Source organism: Streptopelia decaocto (genome assembly GCF_964273445.1).
Source record: "Streptopelia decaocto genome assembly, chromosome: 4".
Taxonomy (NCBI): Eukaryota; Metazoa; Chordata; class Aves; order Columbiformes; family Columbidae; genus Streptopelia; species Streptopelia decaocto.
The window spans coordinates 12,598,284-12,612,883 of NC_138658.1; the positions used below are offsets into that span (position 1 = coordinate 12,598,284).

The window sequence follows — 14,600 nt, forward strand, 5'->3', positions numbered from 1 at the left end:
TATAATTGTGTGTAACCATGCTAGAAGTGCTCATTTTCCTAAAAGCACTTCAGAGTAAAATGTCCAACAATGCAGAAACTAACAAAAGGAGAAGATAACTATTTTTGGTGGAACTTTGTAAAGAAATTTGGTTTTAGGTTATCTTAAAAACAATCAAAATTCAATCCAAATTCACAGATTTCTTTTTATTTTATACAATACGTTGTTTGGAAGAGAAAGAGTTGCTGTTACTTTTCAAGTAAGAGCTGATTGCAGGTTTCTTTCAGGCTTTTGGATAAAAATTGAACTTAACTATTCCCCCACCATCCTGCTCCTCATACACTACTCCGTCCATCTACAAAAATATTCTATACTAAGAGGATGTCTGAACTGTGCTTATGGAATGTGATACACTTTGTTGAATGCTGTGATGGATTTGAAAGCAAGCCCCTGTATATGGATGCTTTGGGCTGGCAGAGAGAAGGAAGAATCCTACTTGGCAGTGTTATCCAGCATCTATTACAGTTTTCATAGGATATTTTTTACTAGCACAGTGTTCAAACCAAAACTGTTTGCCAAAAATTCTGTAAAACTGAAACACAAGGTGGTTCTCTCTTTTTTTTGAGATTTGTGCTTGTATTTCTTTATAATATGTACAACGATTATCCAAGTGTGATGCTCATGACTGACTGATGTAGGAATATTTCTCTCCATTTTGTAGCAATTTTTCCTCCTCGCGTTTTGGCTGCTCGTCCAGGGCAGAAAAACTCAGCTGGCGTTCTTGAGGACAGCTCTGCTGACAAAGAAGCAGAGGAAAGCATAACTTACACTACAGTCGACTGGAGAGAATTCATGTGCAATACTTGGCATCTGGAACCCACGCTTAGGTAACAAGCAGGCTCTTACCTGCCATCTCTTTGTCCATGCATTTGATCTGTGGGTACTGTCCTTCAAACCACAAGTGTTTCTAAGTCGATGCTTTTCAGCTACAGTGAGGATCAGTCACGTGGATGCTGTGACAGATTGGTTGTTGGTTATTAGTGCTGCTAGCAAAGACACCTACCACAGGACATGACAGAAGCTGGATAATGCAGTTATCTGTTACACCAGTTAACTTCTAGATTAGAACTTTGCAGATGAAAGATATTGTTGGAGGCTCTTCAAAATCAGGCTACAGTAAAATTAAACTCATTGAAGACCACAGATTACTGTATTTCACTCTCTTGCAACAGCCTATTCACCTTCTGCCAGACAGTTTTTCATCTGGCATTTTCTTTTTTTCAGCATTCCAGTTTTAGTTTCTTCTTTAAATAATAAAGCACTATGTGCTGGTTGCTATATGGCAGTTTAAACTTACCACTAAAGAACAGTGTGTATAGAAGCTACTTACTCAGTGCTCTCAGGATATACTTTTAATCAGTGTCAGGCTTGCCCTGTTTTTTTAACCTCTGTTGACACTGCTGGAGCACCTGTGTTTTCATTCACATATCAAAACAACACATCAGCCCAGGCCAAACAAATCCTGACAGTTGGCAATTTTTGTTAGCAGTAATAACAAATTGATTGAAACATGATCTAGAAGCAGCCCAGTCTGGTTTTGCCTCCTTGAGCACCCTCCTCCTTTGAGAGGATGTGCCTTTGTTCACATTCAGTTCATCTGTATAAATTAAGTCAGAAACGATGCCTGTTGGACTGATGTTGTTCAGAAGCAATAATGGTAAAAAGGGATGTTTGTTTATACAAATGCCAGTTGCTATACCTACATATTTAAGATTGAGTCCCCTCCTTATTATTTTTTAGATTAATATCCTGGACTGGGAGAAAAATAGATCCTGTTGGTGTTGACTACATCCTTCAGAAGCTGGGCTTCCACCACGCAAGGACCACCATTCCCAAGTGGCTGCAGCGCGGTGTCATGGATCCTTTGGACAAAGTTCTGTCAGTCCTTATAAAGAAACTCGGTACTGCACTACAGGATGAAAAGGAGAAGAAAGGAAAGGACAAAGAAGAATACTAAGAGTATAATGTGACAAACATAATTCCGTTTGATTTTATCGGAGTGTTTTATTAAAGAGTTTAAATATGGTTTAAAGAGAAACCTAACAGCTTTTTGCTACTCCATTTAAATAAACTTACATTGTGAGTAACTGTTTACCGTGGTACATGATACCAATCTGTATTTGAAGTTACTGCATGGTGATGACCAATGTATATTCTGTGAAGGAACAGCTGAACACTGTAAATCTGCTCCTCAGCGTCCACTGGTTTATTATGTGCAATATGATTCCTGCATCTTTAAAATACTTGCAGATTAACTGTGAATTTTCATAAACTTTATTTGCCATAACACACCCCTCGTTGATGTGACTGGTAATTGATTTGTCAATTGTAGACTTGTGTAAATTATATATATATATAACTTATGAAACTGTGATTTGCCTTAGTGCTAAAAACCATTAAGTTTATTACATTTGTAATAAAATTTAACTACTGTACAGGGCTTTTTTTGTTCAACTTCCTTGATTAAAGAAAAAAAAAAAAAGTGTTTTAAGTGTAACTTTGCATCGAGTCTTATTTACTCAGTGAGGTAACTCGGGGCGGGGGGGGGGTAGGTGGCCTTCCCCGGGGAAGCCGGAAGAAGGCAGCGCGCGCTGCGCCCGCCTGCAGCCTCGAACGTTCGAGCGGCCGCGGGGCGGGGGCGGCGGTTCCCGGGCGCCGCTCCCCGGGCGCTCCTGCCGCAAGTGGGTCAGGGCGCGGCTCCGCCGCTGGCGGCTGCGGCACCGCCCCGGGTCGCTCCGCACGGGAAGCCCGCGGGGGCCGCGAGTCGCGGCCGTTGCTGCGCCACAAGGAGGCTCGCGCCCGCCCTCACCCACAAGGGCGTCCTCGCGCCTCGGCGCACGTGGCGGGCGGCAGGCAGGGATCCTCCCCTTCACAAAATGGAGACGCTTGGCCGACGCGCCTGCGCTTTCCGAACGCCAGCGGTGAGAGGGCCGGTGGAAACTCGGCTTGGCGAGGCGCCGGGCGGTGTCTGCGCGGCCCCCAGGCCCCCACCCCTGCGGACGGCAGCTGGTGCGGCTGCGCTCCCCCACCGCCCTCGCACTTCCTCCCGCCTTTTACCTCAGGGGGGCTCCACCTTCCCCTCAGGTGCGAACGCCGCGGCACCGCCTGCAGCCCGACGACACAGCCCGGCGGGTGTGGGTTTTCCTGCGGGAGAGCGATTAGGAGAGGACAGCAGGTACCAGGGTGTTCCATTCCAGCTTGTCCTGGGAATCTGAGGGGGATCGGCTCTCGTGCTGTGGTGTTTGTTTCGGGACTGGCTTGTCTTGGGAGCCGTTTGCAAGGCGCGGCGCTGCATGAAGCCTCGGCGTGAAGCGTGGGGGAAGGTGTTTAACTAACTGGGTCCGTGCCTTTGAAACTCCTGGTGCCGGTTGGGAAAGGGATGGGGATGGTGCTGTGTCTCAGTTCTGCACCAGGACGTAGGGAAGCAGAATGTGGGTTGTTCCTGACGCTTTTGTGAAATGGCATAACTGGAGTTTGCAGTGTGCCTCTAACGCCTCCTGACTTTACTGTTGAACTTGCCTAGGTTGATCAAAAATGGCTAACAGCAATGGCTGGTTTCAGAGTGCTGGAACACCCACTTTTGACCCCATACATAAGAAGACTTCGCTAGCTGGGGCTCCTAAGGGGCCACCTTTAAGGAAGCCTTCTCAGTCTGTGGCTGTAAGGCCAAAACTTCCACCTGGGAGGCACGGTGCACCAGAGGTCATACAAAATCGAGGTATAGTTTTCAGTTTATACACTGGGATTAGCCTTTAAAAGTCACTGTTAATGCTTGTGAAAGTAACTTTTGTTTTGTTTTGTTTTTTGAAAGGTTGCAAGCCTCTGCTTTTCCTTATTGCTGTATTTTTTAAATTATTTCTTTAGTGTCTGCTTGAACTTGTTTCTCCCTATGTTCCTTCACACTGAAAGTCTGTCTGTTAGCATAAGAGATCTGTTATAGGATGGGCTATATAGTCTGCAGCATTTCATAATGATAAACTCTAAGTTGTATATATTAGAAGTGCTGTAGAGGTTGACAAAGTGTAGGATATGTACTGCGGTGTTGATTTTCGTAGAGATCATGGAGAAAAGTTTTAACTGCAGTTCTAGTTGTCCCAGGATGTATTTTAAATTCTGTTTCTTGGAAAAAAGGCTGAGGAAGCTGGGTCTCTTTAGTTTGGAGAAGAGGAGACTGAGGGGTGACCTTATTAATGTTTATAAGTATATAAGGGGTGAGTGCCATGAGGATGGAGCCAGGCTCTTCTTGGTGGCAAACAATGATAGGACAAGGGGTAATGGGATCAAGCTGGAACACAAGAGGTTCCACTTAAATTTGAGAAGAAACTTCTTCTCAGTGAGGGTGACAGACACTGGAACAGGCTGCCCAGGGGGGCTGTGGAGTCTCCTTCTCTGGAGACATTCAGAACCCGCCTGGACATGTTCCTGTGCGACCTCACCTAGGCGTTCCTGCTCCAGCAGGGGGATTGGACTGGATGATCTTTTGAGGTCCCTTCCAATCCCAGACATACTGTGATACTGTGAATAGTTGTGTTAAGGTATAGGCACGTATTTGTGAGACTTGGAAATAACAGCTTATTTTGCTGCTTCTTGTCTGGGACGCACTTGTGTCTGAGTATGTGGCAACCCTGGAACTGAAGATTCCATCTGTCCTGGAGTTCATTCAAGGAAAAAGATTTCATTTTTTTTATCTTAAATCTGAACAAACACACCAATCTTTCACAGTAGATCCTGAAGGAAACGTTAACTGGTTATTCTGTAGGAGACCTCCAAGTCAAGGGCAGCTGCCCAGATGTAGTGTACTTCTTGGAAGTGTTTGTCTTTTGAATGAAACTCAGAAGTGTGGGTTTGCCACCCGACTACTACTTGGGATTCATAGAATTCTCTTATGACTTGACTAACTTGCTTCCAGTTGCCCTCTGAAGAGCATAAGGACTCCGTGCTAGGACAGATGAAATATCCACGCACCCCCTGTCCTGATTCCAAAAGTCAGGGGAACCTGCAGGGTCAGGGTGGGTGTGCAGTGCAGCTCTCCCCCTGTTCTGTCCTGGCCACCACAGCCAGTGGTACTGTCTCTGTTCAGCAGCTCTTTGTGGGTGAGTTTCCTTTTCTTTGAATGAGTTATCTGTTTTTTGAATAATGTGTGTAGTTGATAAAACTTCTATAGTGCCTTATGACAGGGAGTTCCACTGCTTTGTAGTTTTGTGTGAAGAACCACATGCTTCATTGTTCTGCATCTGCTGTCAGCAGCTTTCATTTGAGTGTGAGGGAAGGGGGAACGTATGTTGTATTTACATGTAATATCTGTCTATATTGAGAGGTTAATGGACTTAGTACTCAAAAGCTTTGGTGTTTTAAAAAGAGAAGGTACTAGCAATTTCAGAATTGCTAGTATTCTTAATGTAGGATCCAACACAGAGCAATAGTGCTCTAGAGTAAATGTTTTTGATTTTTGTTCCTCTAAGAAGCATATAGAAAGCATTTATTGTCAACAGATTAAATTCTCAGTGTCTTCAGTGTTTTTCTTAATTTTGTTTCAGAGCCTTTACTTTTGAAAGCAGCCCATGCACCCCCGTTATTAGCACTTCCTCCAAAGCAAGACCTAGTTGATTTCATTAGAAGATACAAACAGGGAGTAATAAACCCAGTATCTGCCTTGCATCAGTTTGCACAAATGCACCATGTACAACTTGAATTGAAAGAAACTAGTGTGGCAGGTAAATGCTGCTTCTTTTCTGAAATAAAATATACTTATTCTTGAGATTATTTGAATTTCTGCAGTTACTATTGATGGCATTAAATAAAATATACTTATTCTTGAGATTATTTGAATTTCTGCAGTTAGTATTGATGGCATTAATAAAAGGGGTTTTTTTACTGTTAATTGCACTACCCTCCACATAGGTTGCTTTTTGGCTGCTGTTTTATTATCTACACGACAGTGTATCATAATTAATTACTAGAGAATTTGATCAGATAAGTTGTATAAAATTCTGGCTGCTACTAGAACTTTGTGAAAAGCACCAAAATTCTTGTGGAGGTGAAACATTTGAGTTGTATGTTGCTAAAATTGTCTTCTTATCTTGTACGTGTCCTTGGAATGAAAATGAGCACATAAAGCTATGGACAAAAGCACCTTAAAATAATTTTACTAATTGTGTCTGCTTTTTTTCCTCCTTTAAAGGTGATGTCATAAGGCCTTATTTTACATTTTGTGCTGTGTTAGATGGTGTTAGCTACAAGGCTGGCCTGGGAAAAAACAAGAAGGAATCTAAATTAAATGCAGCTAAACTGGCTCTTGATGAGCTACTTAACTTGGAGCATACAGGGGCAGAGGCTTCTGAGAAGTCAGGTAAATATTGTAGCAACACCTAATTAGAACTTGAAAAGGTTTGCTTAAAGGCTTCATGTGTAAAATCTCAGTGTAGTTTTGTTATTAAATGCTTCTGCATCAGGGTCTCTGTCAGTTTTCTTGAATCCTTTGGGCAGAGCTATTTGCTGTGTGGTTCTGAAACTGTTTTTTCCTTTGTATTTTGTGTATTAGAAGTTGCATCAGTTTGTAGCACAGAGCAGAGAATACTGAAGGAATTAATGTGTTTGTTGCTGTTGCACTTGATTTGCTACTCACTAGGTAACAGTGGTAACCAAAGTTGTTTTGAATTTTTGTAATTAAAAGTCTTAAACACTGAGTTACTACTGTCAAAAGAATTCAGTTACCATAATGTTTATCTTCTTTTAGAGAATTAGAAACTTTTAACTTGCTGGAAATAGTGTGAGATCCATGTTTTTAAATTTGGAATGTCTGTCCTGGTTTGAAATTTTGTTAAATTCTTAGATCCTGCCTGTACTCCTGCTGAGCCCCAAACTGCAACAAACTCTCTTTACGTTTCAAGGATCCGTTTTGGTAAGGAATAGTCTTGGTTTTCCCTATTGATTCAAATTACTCAAAAAATGCTTGCCCCTTTTTTCTTTTCCTTTTTTTTTTTTTAAATTCTTTTAGTACATTTAGTGATCTCTGTGAAGTTACTGTTATTTTACACATCTTTTTAAAGAACACTGTAAAAATCAGTGTCACTAAAGTAGGAAATTGACCATCAGTTCTACAAATTGAGACAACCTACAAAAATTGCTTGAATTTAAGTGGTGAATCAGTGGCAGAAATAGAAACAGTATTTCTGTCCTTACTTGAAATGCTTGAAAATAGCTGAAAATCCAGTAGGTGATCAAACTTGATCTGTATCCCTGATTTATTATGAATAATAAAAGCATAAAGTGTTTAGGGATTCTTGTCCTTTATTTATTCATGTTCATCCTCATAATCTTCAGAATCTCAAAAGTGTGTATTGATAGTAGTGCTTTTACCATACATTTAGATTTATGATTTGGCAAGTTGTTGATAGTGCCTATTTTATTTGCCCTTGCAAATTTCTGTCTTGCTGGCTTTTATTGTTTCATTTAGAAGGAAGACAGCTTATATATCAAAAACTTTCACAAATGGTTGAAGAAGTATTTAACAGCCTGACCACCGAATATCCGGAGTACCAAAGTTGTGGCAGTTCCCTGGCTGCCTTCATCATTGAAAAAGGCAAGTCTGTTTTGATTCTGAGGACTGGGGAGTGGGAAACCTGCATTTCTGGTCCAGTGAATAAAGGTACAGGGTAGATCTCTTCCTTTGACAAACCGTGTTCTGATGGCTCTGTCATATGTGTCGTTGTGCTACAGTCGTGCAATTTTTCAAGACATCCATAAGCATTTCTTTGTGCTGTCTCATAAAGGAGTATAGACCAGTATAGGCCTGAGAAGGTGAATATGCCCTGAAGGAAGCTGCAACCCATGGAGAACCCACACAAGAGCAGGCTCCTGGCAGGACCTGTGACGGTATGGGGGACCCACGGTGGAGCAGTCTGTCCCTGAAGGGCTGCACTCTGTGCAATGGACTGCAGCCCATGGGAAGAACTCGCATTGGAGAATTTGTGGAGGACTGTCCTGGGAGAGGGACCCCGTGCTGGGGCAGGGGAAGAGTGTGAGGAGGAAGGACTGGCAGAGACAAAGTGATAGGGAGGAGAGGAGGTAGAAGAGTCAGGAATTAAGTTGAGCTTGTGGGGAAGGTGGTTTTGGTTTTGATTTTGTTTCTCACTATGCTACTTTATTTTTAATTGGCAATAAATTAAATTAATCTTCCCCATGTTCAGTCTGTTTTGCATATGATGGTAAACAGCAAGTGATGTCCCTGTCCTTACCTTGACCTATGGCATTTTTTCATTTTATTTTTTCCCCTGTGCAGCTGGAGGGGAGGGAGGGATGTGAGAGAGCAGCTTGATGGGCACCTGGCAGCCAGACAAGGTTAACCTGCCACAATCACATAAAAATAAATGTTTTTCTTTTCAGGTGGACAGCACGAAGTTGTAGCTCTAGGAACAGGAGAATGTAATTACAGCCGGTGCATTCAGCCCTGTGGAAGAGTTTTGCATGACAGCCATGCCATTGTTATTGCAAGGCGTTCTCTAGTTAGGTGAGAATGTGTGTACAAGTAGTTACCAGTTCTCTTGCAGCCAGTTCTGCTCAGTTTTATACTTTGGCAAATGGAAATGTAAGTGCATTTACGTTTTATAGTTAGTACCTTCTGGATTATTTTTAAATCACGTGAATTAAATGTGAAGGTCCATGTATTTGTAAATAAAGTAGTATTTTTCACACTTACACTTTCTTTTAGGTATTTTTATAGACACCTTATGCTGTTCTATAGTGAAAATCCAGTGAGGACAGAGAAGTCCATATTTTGCCCAGCACCAGGCTCAAAGCTGCTTACCCTAAAGCAAAACACAACTATTTTTCTCTACATGAATCAGCTGCCAAAAGGAGCTGCTCAGTTAAAATCACAGATGTAAGTACCGTGGGATTTTCACATATGTAGTAGAGGAAGATTAATTTGATTGCAGTGACAAACGTGTTATGAGTGTGGAAAATATGCAGTGTTACACATTTTTAAGGTGGAAGGGGTATTCTGATTTTTTTTTTTTTTAAATGTTTTGGAAGCATTAATGTACGGAGTGGTAGTGGTAAGTATATGAGATACAGCTCAACACAACAAAAAACTTATGTGGCTTATACCTTCAGGATGATGCTTTGTTTATTATTGTTTATTATTATGTCTGCTTGCCTGTTAGCACACCTCCAGAGATACTATTAAAATATTAATAAATTATTAATTTAACCACTAAGCAAGTGCGTGTGATGATGTGAAGTCATCCTTTGCGCCACAGGACTAGCGTATAAAAGCTTTAGATTGAAATAATAGGCTCCTGCTCTGCTTTGTAGAAAAAAGGTAATGAGAGAAGCTCGATGGAACAAATATACTTGCTATGCTTATCTTTCTAACTTTTATTAAATCTCTGAAGGTGTTTTTTTTATAGTTTTGACACTTAACAGCAGCAGTCATGGGTTTACCAAGTCTTTATGAATAAAGGTTTTCTGTTTCTGTTGTAGTGGTGGGGTGGAATAATGTCCGTGGAAGTCATGCAGTCGTAACTCCTTCATATTTACAAGACCACTAGCTGCTTTCGTACTGCATTTGTGGTGGTTGGAAGGCAGCCTTGTGAACTGGAGGTCACAGCCAGTTCATTGCAAATTGTGCTGACTAGGGGAGTCCCTCCTGTTAGAATTGCGGCAGGGTTTAGATTACTTCAGTGTCATAGCTTCCTCTTCCAGGCAAATAGTTGATAAGACTGCGTGCAGTTTGTAAGCAGCTCTGTAATGGTTGATGGATCAGATTCAGCACTTTCACTCGTGCTTTTAGTCCTTTCTGGTCAATGTCTGTGCTCTCTTGAGCTCTGGAAATATTTTCTTCTAATACAGCAGTTTTGGTTATGTATGAAGTTATTTCAATATATAGTTTTTAGAAGGGAGCTGCTTCCAGTGATCCATTGAGTAGCAAAATATGGCCACTTACTAACAGATGGCAGTATGTTACTTAAGCTGAAATTAAATGTTTGCTGTATAATAATGTAGTAAAGCAAAAGCACCTTTGATCATAACATTGTAAGTTATGCTAAAATTGGGGAGGGTTAGCTCAAAATTTCAGACTTGCACTTCTTATCCCTTTTTGGTTAAGGGGGAAAACTATGTTTTGCTTCACAACAATCACTGTTTTGTCTCCCTAATGTGTTGCATCTGCTTGCTTTAAATATTTTGGACAACAGCAGAGTAGGTTACCTTTTACAGGAGATAACCTTGCAGCTGCATTTTCACAAGATGAGCAGGCTCCAGGTAACTTCTGTCATAGTGTAAGTAGACAAAAAGTGATACCTTGTTTCCAGCGTATGCTGATCTTTTCTAATATTAGCACAACTGATGGCTAAGATTAGGTTGAATTTCTGTTTCTTATTTGAATACTGATTTCAGTATTCTAGACTCTTGAGCAGCTGAACGTGGTGTTCCTAAAATTTACATATCTTGAACATAATGTAAGGCCCAGTTCTAGTGATAATTGCTCTGAGAAACAGTATTAGATACCACTTTACAGTAATTTCTGATTGGAGTATGTTCTCACTGAAATTAATTTTTCTTGTCTTACTCTAGACATCTCAATCCACAATCTCCATCTGCTTATGAAACTAACGAAGACCTGAGTCTTCACGTTGCTATAGAAGGCAAGATTTACCTAAGTGTTTGTTGTCCACCTAAAACTGTTACAACAACCAGTATGTCAGCTAGTGATAAATTAACAAAATGGGAAGTGGTTGGTCTTCAGGGAGCGTTGCTGAGCCACTTCATTGAACCAGTTTATATCAACAATATTCTTGTAGGTAAGCTTAATACAAATTTCTGGGGTTTTGTTTGTTTTTTTTTTAATATTTTCGTGTTCCAGTTTGATTAGATTTTGTAAAGCATGACTAAGCCAAGATTGGTTCTTTGAAGAATTACAGGATTTTTCTGAAGAGATACTAAGTGTGTAGTTTTTTTTTTCCACTCATCCTTGAAATGCCCTAATTTAAAACACAGTTAGGCTTGCTCTTTATCATTGTGGGGTTTTTTTTTAGCTTGCCCTCCCTTTATGACATATTAGAGTAACAAGAAATTCAGTGTTGTTTTATAACAAGTTGAATTTTAAATGTTGAGAAAATACCAAGTGTGACAAATGCTGTGTATTCAGTCAAATAGGGTGACCTTAAGGTGATCATGTTAGTCACTTAACTGTAGAAATGACCAGTGGTAGAAAAACCTTGCCAGTATTTAACTGAAAATGTCAGGTCACACAGTCTCAACCTTGGGTATCTTACCAGCTCTGTTGGAAAGTCTTTGGTTTTGTCCTGTCTGTGCCCTGCTGCCCATCTGCCCTTGTTCGGGTTAATGCAAATACATGTTTTGTTGAGGAATGGGGATTACCAAGGGTGTAATGAATTCTCAGGATTTTGTGGCAGTCAGGAAGACCATGCTGTTATCAGAACTCATTTCAGTAGCTTTTATTTGTGGGGTGGAATTAAATTAGTGGTTATCATTCTGAAGGTTTTCAGGCGTTTCTTCCTCTCAGTATTTGTATTATGAAACTTAGTACATAGATGTCTGAGTTCCCCAGACCTTGATGCTGTAGCAGCTTCTCCTCTTCTACCACAGAACAAGGTTTTTTGAAGTGCTCCAAAAGATCTTGCAAGACTTGGTGAATGAACGCGTGTTACTTCTAGGGAAGTTTAGGCACTTCTACTTAAAAGTGATAGAAAAACTTCCTATTATGCTCACTTAAGTAAACATAATAATCTGCAATGTATTTCCCTTCTATTTAATAGAAATTAATGACCATTCCTTGAGATGCTATGAACCCAAAGTATGTTTGTTTAGTAGGCAGTCAGAAATTCTGTTGGATATGGAGTTATGTTGGCAAACTCCCTAGTGTGTTTTCTGATGTGGAAGATGGACATTTACGCTGCAGCTTCTATTTTAATGGTGTCTTCTGTAAGGAATGTAGAGTTGGTGATGAATAATTGTTCCAAAAAGGAGGTATCCCGTGAAAATAATTATGCCTCTGGAGAAAAAATTTTGAAATTGTTTTTGTTCTTGCATACTGAATATTGGAACAGATTTTTCCAAATACCAGTTTTGTGTAGAAAAATGGATATAATGTAGACCAACGGAAACATCTGCATTCTTAACTTTTTTTTTAATTAGATGTACTTACATGTGACTGATGTTGTTTTGATTAATAGGAAGTGGAAATTGCCAGGATACAAGAGGGCTAGAAATAGCTATAAAACAGCGCGTTGATGATGCACTTACATCAAAGCTTCCAATGCCTTATCTGGTCAACAGATCTCACACTTACTTGGTGAAAGCTGCACACTCAATTCAAAGAGACTTTAAACAGAGGTATCTCAGTTTGAACTGGTCGTTGTCAGATGCGTCGTTGGAGGTTGTGGATGCGTTAAATGGAAAAACAACTGAAAGGTTAGCATTTTTCTTTATTGTATTGGAAATAAGGGTGAGCCTTATTGTTCTGTGCCGGTTCATTGAAGTACTGATTTTGTAAGCTGTGCAGGGAGGCCACAGTATTGCCTGAATTAGAGACATTCTCTCCTGTGCTAGATGAAGGCGTCCTGTGATTAGATGTAGTTTTAGAGATGCTGTAATTTTACAGTGAGATGCCAATATATGAAATTAAACAGTTCTTTAAATTAAGGTATCTCTATTCCATTGTATGTTGTAGTGAATGATTTAGTTTTCACAATACATAAAACCAGTTGGCATCCAAGTTCAGATGAATTCAAGTTTAAAAACTGTTTTTGATTTACTTGTTTAAATTATCACAGCTGCTGACTTGTATTAGCTTTGCTTGTTGAAAGTGGAGGTAGAATCTTATTATCATATTCAGAAAGCATTGGAGGGGGAAAAATCCTGTAAGGATATGATCAGTGTACCTGTAATGTATTTGTTACTGAGCTTTATTACGCTTTTTTCATTCTGACTGTAGTTCACCATTCAAAAGTGGCGCTTACATGGCAAGTCGCCTTTGCAAGGCAGCAATGTTTAGTCGTTTCAGATTGCTTGCTAAGGAAGCAGAGCGAGATGATTTGCTTCAAGTTGTAACATACCACGAAGCTAAGGTAAGTGCTAACAGGGGCTGGAATTTCAGTAAGGAGTCTCTTAATGGCTACTCTCAAAGCTGGTTTTGTAGCTGGGGTGATTTTGTAGTTTGCTGAAAACTTTACATGAAGAGCTGAATGTCCTATATTGCCTATAATCTTTGCTTGAGAACATCTGAAATTGATGTTTTCAAGTAAAAAATAATCTGCTGAATTAATCTTGAAACTTTATCTGTCAAAGTCTTCTGTGTCTTGTCTCAGCATGTGGAAGCTGCTGGCCGTTTTCTTCATATAAGATAGTTTCATATTTAAAAGGTTGGAGTTTTTTGTTAGGTCATTTTCAGTCTTTTTGTTAGGTCATTTTCAGTCTTTTCATATTTGGTTCCTATAGATGTTTTCTATCACATTGTAGTCCTATGGGAGGATTCTTATGTCACCGAGGAGTAGGAAAGTAGGAATCATTTATCAGAAGAGAACATCAGGTCTTTGGCTTTCTTTTGTAGTATAACAATCCAGAGAAATTACCTGATTGCTCTAAACACTGTTTACTCACTCCTGTCCATATTTGGAAATACATAGGCACATCTTACTTCTCTATACTCTTGCAGGTTTTTTCTCTCCTGTGTTCAAGAGGTATATTTCCAAAATTATGTGAAACTTAAGCTTCAATGAAGTACATTTCTTCCCCCCGCCTTCCTCCCCTCCTGTCAGAACATGCAAGAGACCTTTTTTTTAATGATTCAAAATCTACTTTAAAATAAAAGTGGCTTGTTAATGGACTCTTCACTATGCATTTAGATTTGCATTCAATGATATTGAATGTTTCTTTTCTGAGTAAAGATACCATTGGAATTGAAAAGATGCTGAAAAAATGAATGTTTAACATAATTCTTCCATCTCAATAAATGCCCAAGCATGCAAAAAGAGAATGTTTATAGAGTCTGTAATGCTTACCCTACAAGGTTTGTGCTTGTGCATGTTATGTGCTGGTGGTGAGAAACACACATCTCTGTAACCATCATTCTTGACATGTTTCAAGATCTTTTTTTCTTTTTTTTTTTTTTTTTTTTTTTTTTAGACTCGATCTGAATTGTACCACGAAGCTAAAACGTTGCTGCAAAACTACTTAGAGCAACACAGCTATGGATCCTGGATTGTGAAGTCTTCATATACCGAACAGTTCACTGACTGACTGTGAGACAGATTGTATGTGAAGTTGGTTTGGATGGCTTCCTTTCAGTAAAACATAATTCTGATTAGTGAAATGTTTAACCATAGGGTTTATATTTGCAGCAAGAAAAGCATTCCAGAGCTGCTGCTTATAAATTTAAATGCAGTTGTTAAATCATCTGTAACTGTTTAGGCTTTTCCAAAGGAAAAAATCCTCTGTTTCCTTATAGGTAGAAGTATCAACTTTGCAAATCTGTTTTGTTTTGCCACTCAATGCCACTTCTTCTCTGGTCCTCGTGGACTTATTAACATGTTTTTTTC

General features: G+C 39.9%; 2 protein-coding genes across 13 annotated transcripts in view; both read left to right on the forward strand.

Moving 5' to 3' along the window:
- Positions 1–2,536, forward strand: part of BLTP1 (bridge-like lipid transfer protein family member 1) — a 127,195-nt gene extending 124,659 nt beyond the window's left edge. For all 12 annotated transcript variants that reach the window (XM_082050684.1, XM_082050681.1, XM_082050685.1 and 9 more), the window contains 2 exons: positions 701–866; positions 1,780–2,536. In XM_082050684.1, coding sequence (XP_081906810.1) covers positions 701–866; positions 1,780–1,996 — 383 coding nt within the window. In that variant the 3' untranslated portion in view covers positions 1,997–2,536. The remainder of the gene's footprint in view (positions 1–700; positions 867–1,779) is intronic.
- A 1,037-nt stretch (positions 2,537–3,573) lies between these two features.
- Positions 3,574–14,301, forward strand: ADAD1 (adenosine deaminase domain containing 1; the record flags this gene model as incomplete). The annotated part of the gene is made up of 10 exons (XM_082051205.1): positions 3,574–3,757; positions 5,577–5,753; positions 6,221–6,388; positions 7,496–7,621; positions 8,425–8,548; positions 8,750–8,920; positions 10,615–10,841; positions 12,237–12,474; positions 12,998–13,130; positions 14,188–14,301. 10 exons carry the CDS (start codon positions 3,574–3,576, stop codon positions 14,299–14,301), a joined length of 1,662 nt encoding a protein of 553 aa, XP_081907331.1.
- Positions 14,302–14,600: the final 299 nt, after the last annotated feature.